The sequence below is a fragment of the Porites lutea genome, chromosome 13, assembly GCF_958299795.1.
Source record: "Porites lutea chromosome 13, jaPorLute2.1, whole genome shotgun sequence".
In the NCBI taxonomy this organism is placed as follows: Eukaryota; Metazoa; Cnidaria; class Anthozoa; order Scleractinia; family Poritidae; genus Porites; species Porites lutea.
The window spans coordinates 13,009,984-13,029,891 of NC_133213.1; the positions used below are offsets into that span (position 1 = coordinate 13,009,984).

Sequence of the window (19,908 nt, forward strand, 5' to 3'; positions counted from 1 at the left end):
TGTACCTTTGTGGCCTGTAAAACGCAACCGACAAAGATTATTTACTCTGATGCATCCGATTCAGCCTGCGGGAGTTATATCCAATTCGTGGATGAAATCTTTCACAAAAATTGGTCCGATTTCGAGGCCTCTCAGAGCTCCACATTTCGGGAGCTTCTTGCTGTTTCACTTTCGTTACAGGCGTTTACCGATTCCCTCGGTGCTCAAACTGTTGTCTGGTACACAGATAACCAGAACGTTGCCCGCATTGTGAACATTGGTTCTAAAGTTCCAGCCTTACAGAAGATGGCCCTTGATATCCATCGCGGTTGTCTCTCACGGGGCATCAGCATTGATATGCAATGGATCCCCAGGGACTTCAACTTCTTGCAGACGACATAAGGAAGGTGGTGGACTACTACGACTACACGATTAACGAGTCGGTTTTCTTTGCTCTTGACGAGCGTTGCGGTCCTCACACCTGCGATAGATTTGCCTGCCATTACAACGCGAAGCGTCCGGCATTCAATTCCCACTTCTACCAGCCTGGGTCATCCGGTGTCAACGCCTTTGCTCAAGACTGGTCCAAGGCCGATAACTGGCTCTGCTTTCCTGTTTGTTTGACATTAAAAGTTATCAACCACTTGCATGCTTGCAACGCTGCTGGTACTCTGGTTGTTCCCATTTGGAAGTCAGCGCACTTTTGGCCAAGCCTTTGTTTCGATGGCTTACACTGGAGCGGTTTCGTCCATGATTGGATTATTCTTCCCAATCTGCCGAACTTGTTTGTCAGAGGCAAAGCCAAGAATTCAATTTTTGGTCGAGGTCCGCTCGAATTCTCGCTCTGCGTATTGACTTTAGTATTCCTCGAAGGCAAGGCCAAGCGCTCATTTGCGACGCTTTTCGTGTTCCCATTATTTAGAACAGGTTGCCGTTGGTTATAAGCTTAACGTTAACTGTTATTGACGTTGCTTTGCATTCTTAGCTGGAAGTCGCTCAAGTTGGTTTCATGAGCACGGCCTAGAGGCCCCCTAGACACGCACTTGAGGGGTGTTTTCTTTTTGTCCTCATTCATTTTCAGTTGAGAATTGTCGAATTTTGTTTTAAGACCACGGACTGGGGGCCTCTTGAGAATCACCCCTTCAGTGGTTTGCTTGCGAGTCTTTCATTTTCAGTAGAAAACTGTTGAATTTTGCTTTAACTGAATGGTCTGGAGGCCCTTGAGACACAACCTGGAAGGGTATGCCCTTTGAAGGCAGTAGGTTTCGTTATTGCTTGTATCATACCTAAAATTAGTTTTACCTATTTGTTTTTCTAGTGTCATATCGGCTATTGATACTTTAATAGGTTTGCCCCGAGTAACCATGTATAATGGTTAGGAAGCCTCGTGAGGTTTGTATATTATATATATTTTGGTTTTTCTTGGTATCTGTTCTTTTATCCGTTCTATTGTCTTCCGTCTTCTTTCATTACTGTGAAGAGTTTCTGCTTTATTCTTAGACATCTCTGATACAGATTTCTGATCTACGCTCCGACTAGTCTCACGTGAAGTTGCTCTATTGTTGGGGAAATTAAAATCTACAGCTCAGGCTTCCAGGGCCTCCGGGGCCTCATCAAATTACGTCAGGGCCTTCAACAGATGGAGATCTTTTGCTGCAAACGTCCTGCGAATCGCGGCATTCCCTGTGGAGCCCATTGACTGGGCGTTGCTCCTCCAGTATTTATTGGATTCTAAGAATTCAGTTTCTTCAATAAATTCTGCCTTCTAGGCGTTCAAGTGGTTGCACGATCTGGCAGGTGTCTCCTCTCCAACAAGTCATCCCACAGTAGTAGCGGTCAAAGAGGGCGCGGTTCGTCTCGCCTCCTCTCCTGTAAAAGGTCGAAAGGAACCTCTCGAGGCAGAGCATCTCAGAAGATTAGCGGAAAAAACTGATACCAATGATCTTTTGCAGCCCCGCAATCTAGTAATGTTTTTTTTAGCCCTTTCGGGCTTTCTTAGATTTTTGGAGTTGTCACTTATACGCCCAAAAGACATTGTTTGGCGAACGATTTATTTCCGTTTTTATTTAAAAGAGTAAGGCTGATCAGCTGAGGGAAGGGCAGTCAGTTGTAATCGCCGAGTCGCGCTCCAGTACGTGTCCTGTTGCCTTGTTAATATTATATCTTATGTCAGCTCAGCTTTTGTTCGATTCAGACCAGTACCTGTTTAGACCTATATCTGCCTCCCGTAATTGCAAACGTGTAGTCTCCGTTTACAAGGCCATTAGCTATTCAACCTACAAGGAGTCGTTCAAGACGTCTTTTCAAGGCATCGTAGCGGGCATTTCTAAGTTCAGTACTCACTCTGCCACTTCAGCAGCAAACTCTGTTATTTCCGAGAGAAATCTCCAACGTCACGGCCGCTGGGCCTCAATCTCTGCCAAGAACACTTACATAAAGGACTCTTTAGCTAGTAGATTAGAGGTTTCAAAATCATTGTCACCTTAGCTCAAGCCCTTTCTTTTTATCTCTACGGTGGCTTGGCTGTTCAACGCGCCCATATATTATCATTTTGTGTGCTCGGTCGAACAGTGGAGGCAAAATATGTAATTTGTGATAATCCTATTAGCAAAAAATTACTATTTTGCCGACAAGAATCAGGGGGCTTGGGGCGAGTGCTAAGCGCTGATAGGGTTTTGGGATTGTAGTTTGTACTGTGTGGCCGTTAGGTGGGTGAGACATTCTACGGCCAGTCTTCGCCGCGCTAAGTTTTCTGTCAGTACTCCATCATAATGGCGTACGGTTCTTGGCCAAATTTCAGGAATTCACACACATTTCTATGGCCCTTTACCGTGTTAAGTATTTCAGCCTCTTTATCAAATCTTCGTTTATCCTCGGCCGACTCTCCTTTCATTTTCTATACGATGACATTTTGCTCTTCTTTTTCGTAGCTCACCAGATACACAGAGCCAAACGTCCCACTTCCAAGCTGTTCTTTTATACTTATATCTCTCCATTCGAAACGCGGAAAATTAACAGGAGGTTTTCGTTTTTTCCCGAGACACGGTAGCTTGAAAGAAGCTGCCATCTTGATGAGGTCAAAGGTCACCAGATCATTTCCGTCTCCTGTGGCATCTAGTTTTGAAGCTAGAAAAAATAAGGTTTTGTACTTTTTGCTACGAATTGTTCCTTTTACTCATTGGACATGTTGCGTGACAGAAAGCAGGCGATCCGAAAATAACACTATTATTATTATTACTGTTGTTCTTCTTCTTGTTGTTCTTCTTATTCTTCTTCTTATTATTATTATTATTCAACTGGCTGCTTAAAGATTCGATGAAACACAATTACGATTATGAACTGGTGATAAACAAGTTTCTTCGTGGCCAAAACTTTTTAAATGGTTTGTAACTGGAGCATATAAACCACTTATGTAGCTAAAATGTCAAACAGGGGTTGTTACGCTCGCTAAACTGTCGGAATAAAACAGCCTAAAAATAAATGAACAGAATTTTTAAACGTAAATTAGTTTTTGTTAAAGTCTGTTCACCGTTCAGTTTTATCCGATTTGCAAACGCGGAAAAAATCTAAAAAAAAAAAAAAGACGTCCGCATGAGCCTATCCTGAGTCCGCGTTTTACAAGTCCGCGTTTTACTAGTCCGCGTTTTATAAGTCCGCGTTTCACAAGTGTGCGTTTCACAAGTCCTCGTTTTACAAGTCCAATTTAGTCCTCGAAATACAGTATGCCCAATCGATAAACCTTTTCAACATAAACTGGCCCAGGAAGTGTGTTAGTCTAGGCGGTTTCTTTCTCATGTGATTCGGAAGCTTCAACAAAGGATAACTTTGAAAAAAACTTTGTCGCTCTGGAAAAGTGTCTTAACGTCTAGTCCTCTAGAGACTTAACACTCTTTGGAAAAATAACCATTATCAAAAGTTTAGCTCTTTCAAAAATAATTTTCATTTCCTCTGTACTCAGCGTTCCCACTGGTTTTGTCAATCAAGTGAACAAATCTGTATGCAACTTTATATGGAACCACAAATCACCCAAAATCAAGCACTCAACAATGATTGGGATGATAAAAGACGGCGGACTCAGCATGCCTGATTTCGATATAATAGATAAATGTTTGAAGGCAGGGTGGGTGAAACGTCTTTTAGACCCTCAAGCGCAATCGCGGAAGACAATACCGTTTAGTCTGTTAGACAGTGTGGGTGGCGCGTTGTTATTCACCCAAAATATTTCCCCGATTCTGATTAGCTAAAAGCACACGCATAATTCACCCTAACCAGTTACTGATGACCAAATTTGGAAGAATTTTGTGTTTAGCAAGGAAGTGACGTCAAAAATTCGCAGGGTTCTTGCAGGTTAATGCACCGTTAACCGAGAAGACCGGGGAACGAGGTTGAGTTGGTTTGGTTGTGAAAACAAAAAATGGCGGACACTAGGCGAAATTATAGCTAAAAACATGGCAAGAACAGCTACATCACAACTCGAAGGGCGACATCTGCTATTTGGAGAATATTTGCGGAGCTCAACAACCCAAAACGAGCACTTTCGAAGGTGAACTTAACATCGATGGAGGTAAGCATGTTTTGGCTTTGTTTTTAGACTAGGAATTATTTTGAGTGAACAATAACAAAATCATTGAATTCGGCTTTCGTATCATATGAAGAATTATGGAGCTCTAGCACCCTCCTCGATCTCCATAATTCATAAGATACTCAGGCTCATTCATTAATTGTTAATTATTTGTTGAGAATTTTGCCCGAGCTCCTCCTCCTGCCGCTTTCTTACAGAGATGTTCTCAGTCCTTGGGAGAGCATATCCATGCACACTGCAAGGACAAAGAACGAAATCGAAAATGAGATCATGAAGACACTATCGGTGGCAAAACTGTTTTTTATAAGCAATGGTATGATGCTGGCGTAAAGACCTTGCCAGAGATCCTAGACAAGGAAGGAAAGTTCTTGACGTTTACAGCAATCAAGAAAAAGTACAAAATTAACACAAACTTTCTGTGCTATATTGGCTTGTGTTACGCAATACCAAAGCATTGGAGGAAAGTCTTCAGAACTGTTAACGAAAATGACTTGGTAGTTTCGGATGAGTCAGTTCAGCCATTTAAGAACTTACCTCCCACTTGCCGGCAAGCACGCGCGTTGTATGTTTCTAAATCTTTCCAAACACTTATATCAGAAGTTCGTCTCGTTGAGGCTGGCTTCACAGATCAGACAATTGCGGCGTTATACGTTCTTCCATTCAAGCTCACAAAAAAACACATAAAGCTTTCTATGTTTCAGTTTAAAATAAACCATCACATCCTGTACACTCGCGAAAAACTTTTCAAGGCCAAAATTACTGACAGTGACCCCTGTCATGTGTGTGAATCGATGCAGACCGTAGAGCATCTGTTTGTAGAATGCCAGCATGTCCACTGCTTTTGGAACCTTTGTACCTCTTGGTGAAACGATAATAACTCGCCCTTGGTGTCCTTGACCAATGACGATAAGATTTACGCATATCTCCCTGAGAATTGATCCCTCCATACAGTGTCGATACGTTTAATCTTTGCCTGATAGTCGCTCGTTTTTATATCTACACTGCAGCCAAAGAAAGCGAACCATGTAGTTTCTTAGCCTTTTTAAAAAGCTTTTCTGAAATACAAATTATCTATAGAGCCTTCAAGTGTCCGTGAACCCCTGTGCCTTTAGCCGCAAACAAGCTTGACTTGTTTAGTCATTTCTGTTATTTGGTTATTTTTTATTTTACCTAATTATCTAACTTTTTCATTTTTTGTAATTAATAATTTCAACAGCCTGAAAACCAGTTGTATCTTGTCTGTTCCTTTTATTTTAGTTTTGTAACGTCGTTCTTTTTTTGTTAATGTTATATATTGTATTGTACTTATCAATAAACTTCAATATATTAAAACAATCATTACGTTTACGGTGGACGTTTATTACATTTATGGTTAGTGTTATGTTTATGGTTGTTATTAAATTTATGGTTGATACAATGGGTGGGGTTGATATTGAAAACTGTGTGTTTAACTCCGCTGTGCCGTAATTGCAGGTCTTCGAAGTTCGTGAAATGCTCGAATAGCCGAGCAACTGGTTCACTGCACTTTCTAACTGAGAATACGGCTTTAATAGGACAAAAAATTGAACGTTGCCCGCTTCAGCATATCACATGCTTTGCTAAAATTCTTTGTTCGGTCCATAGACATTTTGCATAAACACACACGTTTTCCGGAATTAGAGCGATGAAACTCTGATGTAACAACCTTAACGTTAACCTTGTATCAATTAAGCTTTGAGGATGTACCAAGGTTACTAATATTTTACTCAAAGTAAAATACCGTTTTAATCATTTTTAATGAAAATACTTTAAAGAAGGTCACATTTGTCAAATACTTAACCTTCTCTGTACATAGATAGAGACCTATTTTACAATTGCATTCCACCTTCAAGGCGCGAACACTAAAATGACCTATCGCAAGATTATTTAGCCTTAAACCTGGACGAAATCCTCAATCTTGCCAATGCAGAAAAGGTCATTAAGCAGATCCCAAAACTTAAGACGAGGAGAAAGACAATACTTGGCTTGACATCTATCATATCATGGGTCTACTTAAGGATCTACTCGCACAAGCCTGGAAAACCGGTAAAGATTTGAAGTGTTTGGTTCCACTGCTGAGAAGGTAATATCCGTTCTAAATTTAGCCATGTACTTCAACTCTGTTTACCAGCTAATGTTTGTGGAGCACAGATTTCCGCAAGAAAAGTTTACCCATGGGCGAATGTGAACAACGCGAGCCAGTAATGTCTACTGACCACGTTAGTAGCCTAGCGCTGGGGATGGATCATCAGTACTATGAAGGACATGCGCACATTTGGTCTGAAGCTTTTGAACTGCTGATTTGGTGATGTTTCTGCAGTAAAGTATCGTCAGTGAAGACAGCCTCTTACATCCCTTCCTCAAATACCTCAGTGATTTGTCTCTAAAATAGAATGTAAATGGAGAGAATTAAAGCGGTGTTACGGCAAGCATAGCCTGCGAAAACAGCCGTTTCTCCTCGCTCTTCGTCGCTGAAGACGGTTCCCAGTGGCGAAACGGCTGTTTTCGCAGGCTACGGTAAGCAACGTTACGGGACAAAGACTGCGGCAGCAAGGGATAAAAATTCGATGTTACTAGCCAAACTGTCAGCCAGGAAATAACTGAATATTGTACTCACGTGATGTGAACGCAAGCGGACAGGTCTAATGCTTCAATGTAATGGCATACTCCTGATAAATACTGAAGGCTTGAATCTGTCAGCTATATGGGAAAATATAAGTATATATAAAAAAGAGAAAGTGGAATTACGCTCTCTTTCTTGTAAGCACAATGATAGCCTGTGCTACAAGCCTAATCAAAATAAGACGCGCGCGATCTGGAGAAGGGAGTGTTGGCCCCTCTCTCCCCAGCCCCGCTCGTTTTTCCCATCACTTTATACTGAATATACTTTTTTTACTGAATACACTTTATACTGCACGACTATCTTGGAGCCTGGAACAGGCTACCGCAATGAAAAATAAATAAGTTTGACATCGCTAAAGACTACTTTAAACAACTCGGCAAATTAATTAAGTAAAATAGGCTTCGCTTTGAGGCTTTGAGACAATAAGAGATTCGAGAGAGACTTCAATAATTCGGCAGGTTGATAGTTAAATGCCCTGACCCAGCCTTGTATTTAAGTGTTTTTCACCTTTTTTATCTTCATTTTCGTCCAATTGACATTTCAACAGATCTAGATCGATTATTATTGGATTGGGAGGATAAAATCGATCAGCCACACAGTGTCAACTTTCAAACACAAGAACTAAAGAGTTTCCCTGACTTTCCATAAAATTAACGGACTTTTCGTTGTCCTTGAACAAGTGTTGTTTTTCTCGAATGGTGGCAGCCGTATGTAACGCTTATAATTAACCTTACTTTAAAAAGAGACAAAGGAAAAAAATACACTGTCTTAACTTACCTTGCTACATCCTGCAAGATTCAGAGTTCGAAGCAAACGACAGCAAAACGCAAGGTTTTTAATGGCATTGTCAGTTAATCCCTGAGAAAAAGGAAGGAAACAAAATCCTACATTAAGGGAAACTAAGAATGTACAATTCGGTATTTCCAGTGGACAAGATGTGGCAAAGCTTTCGATTATTGTTCTTAATTTGCACATGATAACGTGTGATACACTAGGAACAAAAAATAACAACAAATAGAACAATCAACTGAACGCGAGTGGGGCCCACTAACCTTGCAATGAGACACGTTAAAGTTCTCGAGTTGTCTACACTGTTGACACATTTTCTGTGACAAAAATTATTATTATTATTTATTTGCGATTTAATAATCTAAAGAGTGTTTAAATTTAACGTGCAGTGTAAAAATCAAAAGCATGCGTAAAATTTTAACTTCTCTTTTCCTCCCAAAAATCTGATTTTGCAGATTTTGAAGACTTAACAGGAAGTCAATGTATATTCACACGGCTGATCACAATAAACTAATTCAGGAGGTTAAAGTTTCGCCAGTATAGTAACCTTTCAACCTCGTTAAAGATGATAGCCTGAAAAGGTAGACAAAGCAGGCTGCATGAAAATGAAGACATTCAAGTCGTATAGCATTGGTAAACTGGGAAAACTTGAGTATAGTATTGACAAAAAAATGCGAAATCTTTCCAAAGCCAAACAAGGTATGCAAACCATATACATTCAACATTAATCATAAATGAACCCCTTGCATTGCTAGTAAAAGCATATAGGGGGAACCTAACAGCACTTGGCGCCCCCCCACACACTCATATCTCCCAAACACATGTACTGTCCTAACAAATTACAATTACTAAAACACAAACATATGAAGTAAACCTTACTATCATAGGCGTACCAATCACGGCGCATACTAAAATCCTGGTACAAAAGTGGAGGCCCAGAACAGGATATTAGCGCTGTTTCGCATACGGACTTAAACTAGACTTTAGTTTCGTCTGTGGCGCAGGCTAACCACCGTATTTACTTTGCGTCCATCGACAATGTACTGTCCGAGCGTGAGCTCAGGTTTAGCGGAAATGATCAGTAAATACTCTGTGCTTTGGGAAACATCTGTCACAGTAGGGCCATTTATACGAGGAAAAATAAGACGCGAACTTTCCGTATAAACGGCACATTTCGTTTAAAATAAGACGCGGCTTAGCTAAGACGCGTCTTATTTTAGAACAGCCCTTAACACCTGTTCTTAGATAAGACGCGTCTTACCTAAGACAAGAAAAACTTCGTATAAATGACCTTCGCGTCTTAAATAAGACGCGAACGCATAGTACACATGCGTTAATTTTTGGCGCGCCACGTTGGGTTGCTGTTGCTACGGACAACATTCACATGAAAAGGAGTCAAGAACAGAAATAAGACGCGAACCATTTATACGAGCTGTTCTCTTCTTAGATAATACATGCTCGTATAAATGGTACAGTTCGCGTCTTATTTTTCCTCGTATAAATGGCCCTACTGATACACTTGATAAAGAAAGCTTCTCCCGCGTTGCTAAATTTTACAAAATCGACAGCGAGATTCTCGAAGCCGAGCTGAAAATGTACGCGAGTTTTCGTCGTGTACGCGGATTAGGCTACATGACTGTTCCAGAAATGTTGGAGACAATGCACGAGAATGATCTATTTGATATGTTTAGAGTGTTTGCTAATGTGGTACATATCCTTGGAGTGACACCTGCTACATTGTATTCTGCAGAACGATCATTCAGTGCGTTGCGCAGATTGAAAACTTACCTCCGCAGCACCATGGGGCAACAACGTTTTGAACTCCAGGATTGTCCAAGAGTCTTGGTTTGCCGCTCTCACGTTCTTCGCTGCTCTCTTACCTAAGCTCAACTAGACTGCAAAACAGTCCGTTTTCCAGGAGAGTTTCGCGAGAAGCACGTACGGTTGAGTAAGGAATAAACATGTACATATAATCAGTGACGCACCTGTAAGCCCAGGTCAGTAATATTGGGACACTCAGCAAGTGTGAGGTCACGAAACCTTGGGTTATTACCCAGAGCTGCAATTCCTTGGTCCTGAATATTACACCCTGACAAATCTAGTGACGTCAGGGAGGGGAGGGTACCCAGCAGTTCAACACCAGCATCAGTCACGTGTTCACAATAACACAAGCTAGCATACACGAGATTGTGACACCTGAAAAGGAACAAATTAACAGAGTAAGTCACAAGAATGTGGTAAAATGATTGAATAGTTGACTATGACCCCTGTGTGCAAACGGCCTAATTCGAGCACTCGTGGCGATCGGAAAAAAAAAAACAAAGTACAAGGAAGAAGACTGTGTCAGTTTGCCGTGACAATCCTTACCGAGTTTGAGTGGCGCGGTCAAGAACAGGCTAAATTGCAACTGACGATAAATCGTACAGAGCATAGTATCACATGGGTCGCACGTCGTTTGTAAGTAGGTAGGATGAGGTGTTTCCCGTACGCATGAGATAAACAATTGCAGCATCGTTCTCAGGGTTCTCTCCTTTTCTGAAGGCAAGAGAGAACCCTGAGAACCAGGTTGAAACAAGAGCGATAAATGTTTAATGGACAGATTAAAAATTCAAAATAATATTTCGTATGACTATAACTTTGCATTACGTCATTGTCAAGACTTAGAGCAGGCAACTAGTTTAAGAAATTAGATGAAGCTTTTATTACCCCTTTACTTAACACTTATGCTACTTCTTATTGCCTGAACCATGGATACTATCCATGACCAAACTAAACAGGCCCATGAACTCAGCTGTTTAACCAGCTTACCTTTGCGCTATTCTTAGTAAAGTAACGTCACTGACTCGCACACAGTTGGTTAGATTAAGTTCTTTTATTTTGGAGCCTGAAGGTCCTTCAACAATCTGCCTCACCCCCGCGTCTTGTATTCTTTGAATAAAATAATAAGAAGCGGTTCAGTTTTAAAGAGGTGTTGGCATTTTTTCTTTGTTTTACAATTCTGAGAAGTTATAACAAAACACCCTAACATTACTGATACTACATAATGAGTGAAACTATCATACTCCGTTACTATACGATATCTTTCATCTTACCTAACACAGTCAGCAACATTGACGACATTAAGGTGTTTTGAGGCAGCTAGAGCCTTTAGGGCAAGATCAGTAATTCTGGGACAATCCACAAGGTAGACGTGATCGAGCATGGCACAGCTCTTAGCCAAAACTTTAACGGACGCATCGGTTAGACGATTGTTTCCTTGAAAATAGAAACAAACTGATTACACTGTGAAGTGTCTATTACATTCTATACTAATTTAGACATTAAGAAGGCGTGATCATAACAAATTTTACTCGTAATGAATTAATCGAACAATCGATCGATTAATCAACAATTTATTTCAGTCTCTAACTAAAGCTGCCATCAGTCCTACTAATGGGGTATACTACACTAACACACATGCAATATATAGGTATACTTTAATAAAAGCAATAATCCACTTTGTGGATGTACTACCTCCAAATCATTATTATTATTATTACTATTAATTACGCTTTTTCTCGGAATGTTAATTATTTTAAATTTCAACAAAACTGACAATTTTAGGATATGCATATGTTTACTCTTACAATAGTTACAGAGACTTTCAAAAAAGTCCTTCGTCTGAATTAATATGGCAACTCTTCGTAGCCTAGTAAGCTCCCTTAGAAACTCCTAACAAAAAAGTCTGCTCCTCTCGCCTTAACTCGTGAGGTCGACTTGTTGCAAGTCTAATAGTTACACAGTGACAGGGCTTGCCCGCCTACAATTCGACTTTTTTGATGCACGAGGCACCCATGGGCCATCAAAAAGGAACGTTTAGAAAGTCCACTAAGTGACATCCTTAAACGGAAACAAAATATATTATAAACTGGCTGTGATAGCCTGGTAACTAGCAGAGGGGAGGAGTAATCTGTTAAAGTGGGCTTCCTGTGCACCTTGCGTTTGGCATGTTACTAACCTTCCACTCTAACCTTGTGTAATCTTCTACATGATGCAAGACACTTAAAGGCAGCGTCAGATAAAAAAGGCGAGTTTAAAATTGATACATTCTTTAAAGTGCGACATTCAGATGTCAAGGCCTGTACAAATAGCAAGAGACAATAAAAAGGCTGAGCCAGGCAAAGGTCGTAAGAGACTGATGGAAAAGTCATGCGATCGTGTTACAAGACACGAAAGAATTGTCCTTTCATCCTCTCTTGTACAAGCCCACTTTTCCCGCTACCGACTACTAACTCCACGCCACCGAAAATAGTAATGACCACGGTTGTCTCACCAAAAATGAAAACAGTAGTAGCAGATAATGAGGAGTCTCTCAGTTTTATTCACTTTTTACTTCGTTTGGGGGCAATTATTTTTATCGAGCATAAATAAAGTAATTCACCAGACAAGTGACACGATCGTAAGACGCTTCCATCGATTACGTTTGTTCAAACACACCCTGCATCGATATAACCTCATATTTATTAAATTCGGCAAAAGAAATGTAAGGCTATTGAGTCAGTAAATCCGCTAAGTTTAATTGCAAGATGCTGGTCACATTAGAGGACTACAGGTGCATCATAAATAAATTGAAAAACAAATACCTTGAGCAACGTAACTATGAGGACCCATAAGATCGATTTACTTCCATTAGAAAATTTCGTTAATTAATTAATTTGACTTTTTTATTAATTTAGCAGCGATGCGACTCAAACAGCAAAATCCAGAACGAATCTGATATTTTGTTCGAAAAAAAAAACCCTAACTGAGAATTGTTTTCAAAATTTCAACATTTGACCACTGACACAACTTCTTAAGCCGTCATTTTAGCCCCTCAACTGCGACATCCTTAGAAGCCAGTTTTGGCTTTTTTATTTAAAAACTAATATATAGATGTAGCCAGGGCTAAAAGCGAAGCTCTCGATAATATTTATTGTTTGTTCAAACAAAATATAAAATCGTGTAATGCTAAGCGCAAAGGCAACGCCGGAGAACGGTAAAAAACAACAATAGGTCTAATTAGCAAAAAAGGCAACTTTGCAGGTGCAGCACACTTTTTTTTTTACATTTCTTTGCCGTTGTTTTGCACGACTACAACGTGAAGCTTCCAGAAACTTCTTAGTTAAACGCTTTATGAAGGAAATGTCGTACGTGTTCTCGTTCACTATTTTTTCACTGCCGCTCATTTTCACCTTGCATTTGTGGCCGCTAGCATTTCTCACTTTTTCAACGCCGCTACAAATTTTCATGTTGTTCTTCCAACAAAAAAAAGTCTCCTTTGTTTTTTATCTCTTTTCTCTCGTTGAGCTTCGGTGGCCTGCAGCCTAATTTCTCTTTTTCTTTGTCTTTCTCCTGCTCTATATTCCAAATACTTTAGACAACAAGAACACAGAAACAATTTCCGCTTTCTGTTTTCGTCTTTATTGACTATTTAGTTTTCTCTGCTTTACAAGACGCCGGTGGCTATGCGATTTCCCGCCAAAATAACCTCGAGTTGAATTTGGGTTGCCATACCTGTTGATTGAGTTATTTTATATTGGTATGCCTGTGGTGCGGACGGACGGTCACGTGATTACCAAATTTTCTCGGATGTGTAGATTACCTCATTTTCTTACCCATGGTGCTCCGCTACTATCAATTAAAAGGTGAGGCCTACTGAGAAGCCACTTCATACCTGAATACATTCATCTCGAAGACCCGGCAACTCATTAAGAATAATTGTTGCTAAACAGGAACAACCCATAGATATGAACTTATAACCGTCTTGTGTAATCTGAAGACAGAGGGAGATAATGAGAAATCACTTGTATTAACATCACTGCATCAGTAGGAAGAAAACTGTAAAACCTTAAAATAGGGGAGCAAGCGTGACGCATGCATGCATGCATCGTTAAATTTGGAAAAATAAAAACTATTACTCATATGTTGAATTTCTGTGAGTAACATGGTACGTACTGCGAACGTGTTCCAGATCAGAACACGTGTCAAGTGACTGGTTATAAAAGGAAAACTAGAAAACCGTTACCATAAAAGTTGGGCGCGATCGCCTACTAAGTGCGGTGGTCGTTCACAATAGGTTACAACTATAGGGCTTTGACTGGGAAAATTTTGGTATCTTGGAAAGGTGGTCGCTTTTGGGAGGTGGTCGCCTTGGATAGGTTGTTCTACATAACATGGAGTTTGGATTGTACGATCCAGCGTAACAAGATATTGATAACAGCTTGACAAAGCCCTTTCATTACCTGTTCACATCCAGACAAGTCCAGGTGTACTATTTTATGGCATCCTTTTCCATTAGCCATGTAACTAAGGCCTTTGTTGGTGAACTTTGTACAGTAAGCTAAGCTAAGGTATAACAGGTTTGTACAGTACCTAAAAACAACTCAAACTACGTCAGTTTAACTGCAAAAAAATATACTTACATCTTGTTCACATTACCAATAAACAGCCTGACACTTAATTTAACATCAAAAAGAGATGCAAGACGGATATAGTTTTGTTTTTGTTTTATCGTTTTTGCTGTTGTCACCATCAAACGCGTGAAAGAGTAAGCTCAGAAATGAAGTACCTCAATAATGAAACCATTTTCCCAGTCATAAATACTTCTTATTTTTCGAAGATTTGAAAGAGAGGAATACCAGAGTTTGACCTTTTACGTCCAAGAACATACATCAACAGCTCAAAAGCTTCCAGGAGAAAGATCACAAATGGCGAAAGTCGAATACAGTATTACAAAGAAAGATACTGTAAGAAAAAGTTTTAAAATAAATGCTCTGTTCTTTCACCTTCCAAGATATCTGAGAGAGGCATCAGAGATCGGCGTGTTTGCCAAGTTAAGGTACAGCAAAGCCGAACAGCCCATGGCAATATTCTTGATGGCTTCATCCTAACAAAAATAACGTTTTCAGATGAAACAATACCTTTCTTGCTTGATATAAGCAAAATCTGGTGTAGTAACAATTAAACTGATCTATAATTAGAAATGTTATAAGTAAAAAAGCTAACTTACCGTTAACCCAGAGCATTCAGATAAGTTCAAGTCTTGAAGATTTCTGCATTGTGCTGAAAAATGCGATCCAGATAAAAAAAAAATTATGTGACGGACATTCGACAGATTGAATGGAATATTGCTTTGCCTGTCAACTGTTTTTATCAACTGTTTACCACTTAATAACAATCCCTTTTACATCTTTCAGTGATTATTTTTTTCACAGATTTTTCCGTTTCTGATCACGCTTATATCCCCCGTCCAGTTCTTCATAACTTCCTACAGTCGACCAAATTTGAAAGCAGTCTGCCGATAACAGTACAACTGACGTCAAGTCTTGCAATGATAATCGACAGAAGGCGTGATAGCTCAGCTGTTTTGATAGAGATATACTTGCTTTCTTTAACGGACAGCAGCTTCTGGTCATCCAGAGTTGATTGGCACTATTGCGACGATTAAAACGTCTTTCAGAAATACAAATATTTAGCAAATCGTATAATCAAAGGAATTATGGAGATCTTCTGCCTGGGAGGATAAAACCCTTCGAGATCTGCATAATTTTTCCGATCATACGCACTGAAATAGAATCCAATCATTGTTTTATTAGTTATTCAACGCAATTATTACTTCGGCGGAGCGCGAAGTAAAGGATTCGCGACGCTCAGGAATGTATCAAAGTTGACTTTTTTTGACAAGATTGGGCACGCAAAGTCTGTAGGTTTTCGGTTTCATTCGGCTGTTTGACGAAGTAAGAGCCGAATTAGTTCGAGATATCTCGAGATCACTTCGATTTCTTTGACTTATTCTCAAACTTTTTCGAGGAAGTAAGAATTATTTGCCTTTCCCGGGGTTTGAACTGACTCACCTGTGTGACCCGTAAGATCAGAGGAGACTCTAAGTTGAGGGATTAGCCGATTGCGCTACTGTTCGGGATATGAAAAATAGTTATGAAATGATGCACTAGTTTCGGGACAAGATTGGGCGTGCAAGTTCGTGACTTTTCGGCTTGTTTCGGCTATTTCACGAAATGAGACGGACTACTTCGTGATATCTTGAGATCACTTCGAGTTTAGTCTTTAATTTACTCGAGGAATAAAAAGAGGGTATAACATGGCCGCGCAGAGACACGAAATTTCTCTTCGAGTGTTGAAAAACATTTCACGAGTGAGCACTCCTTTCGAACTGTTTTATGCTGAATTTTACAGTTACAAAATGCTGCACAAATGCTAGTTTTTGGCAAGTAGGCCTCTTGGATGTTGCTCTTTTCAGGATAGCCTGACAAATCCCATAATTTCACAAATTAACACCTTACTCTTACCATATTTCATCTATTACTATTCCATCGCATTTACAATTAATAAGTTCCACAACCACGACGCCCAAGTGTAAGCTCCGTAGCGTCTTGTTATACACTTAATGTCAGATCCCAAGGGAAACAGATAGTTTTGTTTTCCTGAGAGTCCTGATCAGGACTCTCGGGAAAACAAATTAAACTAACTAGTTTCCCGAGGGACCTGACATTAAGTGTTTTGTTATATTTCTAGACTTTCACTTCAATAGCAACAAAAGAATAACCGGAGCGAACCAAAACAGTCGACTCGGTACTTATAAAAACACAAATTTAATTTTCAAAACCACTGAATAAATGATTTACAAAGTACTTTCCTTATATTATCTGAATCTTTTTACTCCACTAGCTGCTGTTTCTATTCTGGGATAACTTTAAAAATCGTTGCTCTTTAGCTTGAGGCTTCGTGTTTGTGTTGTTGTGCTCATTCACGAAAACGAAAACTGGCAGTGTTGGTTTTCCCCGCCTTCTGTCACGCCACTTTCCACCATGCTTTGATCACGCTGTTCTATAATGTATCCCGAGCGGGCTACATTGCTTAATAGAGATCTTTAGATTCAACTACGATCCGTACTTTTTTTTTTCGCGTATTCTCAAAATATAGACTCCCAGGAAAGCTTCATTTTACCATTTTTCACTGGAAAAGTTAGTACTGTTACGTTTAGTGAAGGAAGTTACACCCTCTCCCGATCACAAAATGGTAAAACTTCTAACATTTCATAACTTGTTTCCGCCACTTCGACATCTTCGCTAAAACTCGTTGTAGAGTGACGACGGCTATCACATTTCCCCGCCAAAATGACGCTGGTTAACGCGCGTACACTACTTAGTATTGAGAAAATCTCGTACTCGTAGTCGTACTTGTCTACAGGTCTCTAATGTATCACAATCGGGATACATTTGATTTTAGTCAAGGCCACGTGATCAAGAATCAACCAATGGAAGTCCCTGTTTAGTTGAGTGAAAGTCTAGGAATGTAACAATCCTACTTAAAACATACTTTGATCATTGTTATGTTCCCGTCTTTATTTGTCTGTTTCTTGGCAAACCCAGGATATAAAGGGATGATTAGTCTAGCAGATATTCTCTAAACAGCAGTTGTCATTCGCTGAGTGGTATTTTTGATATTCTTGCGATGTTTTTAGGCAGACGTTCACCTATTTCTTCTTCACAAAACGTGTGAAATTTGCCGCCATTTCTTCAGCAGGCGGCGTGCGTCACGAGATTCGACCAATCAGAATGCGTCATTTGTAGAGCGAATTGTAGATTTGTTGTAGAGTGAAATTTTCGCTTGATTCCAAGATTGTGTAGGTAACTTCGACACAATACTGCCGTGGAAAGTTGTTGGAACACTTTATCTTGATAGCAGTTGCGTTAGTTTTAAATATTTTGCTTTCTTGAGCGTTTTTGACAAGTTTGAATTGCTCGGTCATGTGCAAGCCGCCAGGATGATTTGAGTGTTATTTTCGCCGTTCTTCTTGGATTCATTGCTGGTTACTGTCAGCGGTTTTATCGGATTATTTCGATCAACTTGTTACTTCAACCTTTCTTTTTTGTAAATTGTGGGGTCTACCCGGGTCTATCCCTGATAGTTTCCCCGTTATGAGGCGTTGAAAGTATCTTGGAATGAAGAGATTGTCTCAGCCAAGTAGCACAAGTCCCGGGAAACGGGCTGAGAAACTTGTCGAAGCGGAAGCCGACGTGAAGCGAGTAACGCAAAATCCAGGAAGAGTTTGTTTCATTTTAAACCAGAAAAGGTAAATAAGTTTGAATATTGTGATAACCTTTGGAAACAAAACATTTTTCACAACCCAGTGTCTTACGCGTGTCTTTAAAATAATTTGCATGCAGTATGTGCTATGTGTATGCACATCCTCATGTAAATTTACGCGAGGGAATAAATCTCAACCAAAACACAAAACCATTATCGAAGATCTAGACAACATCATACAGGATTTTAAAACTTTGAGGTTAGGTTTATAACAAAATCGATACACTGCGCTAACTTCAAAGAACGTACAGACAAGATTGTGGTTTATTTCTGCGGCCGTAGCTTCGGTGAAATTGCTATTGTGCTGTAGCTGTTCGGGCGCTACTTTTGCCTGTAGAAGATTTATTTGCTTACAAGGATTACAAACAGTCACTGTTTGCAAAATAATATAAAATTGTCGATGAAAATAATATTGTTACGGTAGAGGATGCAAGATTTCTCACCTTGCTCTTTGTTAGTGCTTCCCCTCCTTGCCCGCCCGGTTAATAAAGTCCATCAAACGTTACTATTAAATGGACGAATTTTATATTTAAGTAAATCCAGGTCTGAGCTACAGGTCTCTAAACAGTACCTAAAATCTTCTGAGAAGCAGGAAATCGCCGCCTAAAATCGGCTTAAATCGCACCTTCGATCGTCTCCGAATCGCGATCAACTTATTGAAATTACCTTATGAAGCCAATAACAAGCATCTAAGGCCAGTGTGAGATCTTGAAAATTCTCCAAATCGCTCTCCTCGGTAATGTTTTTCAGAAAAGGGAGGAGTGTTTTGATCCCGGGTTATGATTTCTCTCTCTCACGAGATGCGAACTCGACTGTGTCACGATTGAAATGAGGCACATAAACAGTTTTACCCATGAACTTTTGTGGGTCCTGACGCACACCGCCTGGAGCGATAGCCTTTTCGTTGACGTCATTTAACTGGGTATCACATGTCGCAAAAACGGTAGCGGGTCTAGTTTAAAGAATTAGCCGAGGCTCTTGAGTCAATCAAAAACGAAAAAATATTTGAATGAATAATGATTACATCTACTGATGAACTGCACCTTGAAATGAGTTATGTCCTTCAAGTGGCTACCGAAAAGTCTGACAAAACAAAAAATGTGGCCGGACACAATCAAGGACGTACGCGCATGGTAGACGAGGGATTCGCAGGTAGACTGAATACTACCATGTATTCAATACAATAATGCTATTTCGTTTGTGCGAAAGGAAGATCTGGAACTGAGTAAATTACCTGTGAGTTTAAGGCTTTCACTTGTCAGGTTATAACAGCCTCTCAGGTTGAGATGTCCCAAAAATGGACGACATTTGTGGATCAAACTGGCTGCAACTTTATTTGTTGCACTGTAAACAACATCAAAACAGTTAAAAGAATGTAACAAATCAAGTGCATAATTACTGTTTAGTGTTAGACACAAGGAGAAGCAAAATAGGCATATTCACTTTAAAAAACGTTTTTGACAATAATCTTTTATTACCTGTGTTTTACTTTGGAAAAGTCAACCTAAAAAATAAAAGAAGAAGCATTGTTACAATATTCAAATAAGTTCACATTGTTGTTGAATATATATAGTTACCTTGCTCCACAAAATATTCGCCTGAATCAACACTTTCCAGCTCCTACAGACACGCGCACATCGTCCCAAGTCACCTACACTCACGTGACTGAAAATCTGAAGTTTGATGCAAAATGAGCGTTATAACATGAAACAATGACTTTAGGTATTAGACACTAGATGCTCTTTTCACGATTACTTTCACTTTCAACAGTGAGCTCTCTCACTGGACTCTG

The 19,908-nt window shown here is 39.8% G+C and overlaps 1 protein-coding gene across 1 annotated transcript in view; it reads right to left on the reverse strand.

Moving 5' to 3' along the window:
- Positions 1-6,317: 6,317 nt before the first annotated feature.
- Positions 6,318-19,908, reverse strand: part of LOC140922195 (F-box and leucine-rich repeat protein 13-like) — a 38,607-nt gene continuing 25,016 nt past the window's right edge. Inside the window, exons 8-22 of the mRNA XM_073372171.1 lie at positions 19,694-19,789; positions 19,595-19,620; positions 19,351-19,460; positions 15,019-15,071; positions 14,795-14,895; positions 14,252-14,381; positions 13,684-13,782; positions 11,989-12,109; positions 11,084-11,246; positions 10,800-10,919; positions 9,977-10,187; positions 8,255-8,308; positions 7,980-8,060; positions 7,197-7,279; positions 6,318-6,962 (exon numbers count right to left, since the gene is read on the reverse strand). Of these exons, the coding sequence (XP_073228272.1) occupies positions 6,800-6,962; positions 7,197-7,279; positions 7,980-8,060; positions 8,255-8,308; positions 9,977-10,187; positions 10,800-10,919; positions 11,084-11,246; positions 11,989-12,109; positions 13,684-13,782; positions 14,252-14,381; positions 14,795-14,895; positions 15,019-15,071; positions 19,351-19,460; positions 19,595-19,620; positions 19,694-19,789 (1,611 nt within the window). The 3' untranslated portion in view covers positions 6,318-6,799. The remainder of the gene's footprint in view (positions 6,963-7,196; positions 7,280-7,979; positions 8,061-8,254; positions 8,309-9,976; positions 10,188-10,799; positions 10,920-11,083; positions 11,247-11,988; positions 12,110-13,683; positions 13,783-14,251; positions 14,382-14,794; positions 14,896-15,018; positions 15,072-19,350; positions 19,461-19,594; positions 19,621-19,693; positions 19,790-19,908) is intronic.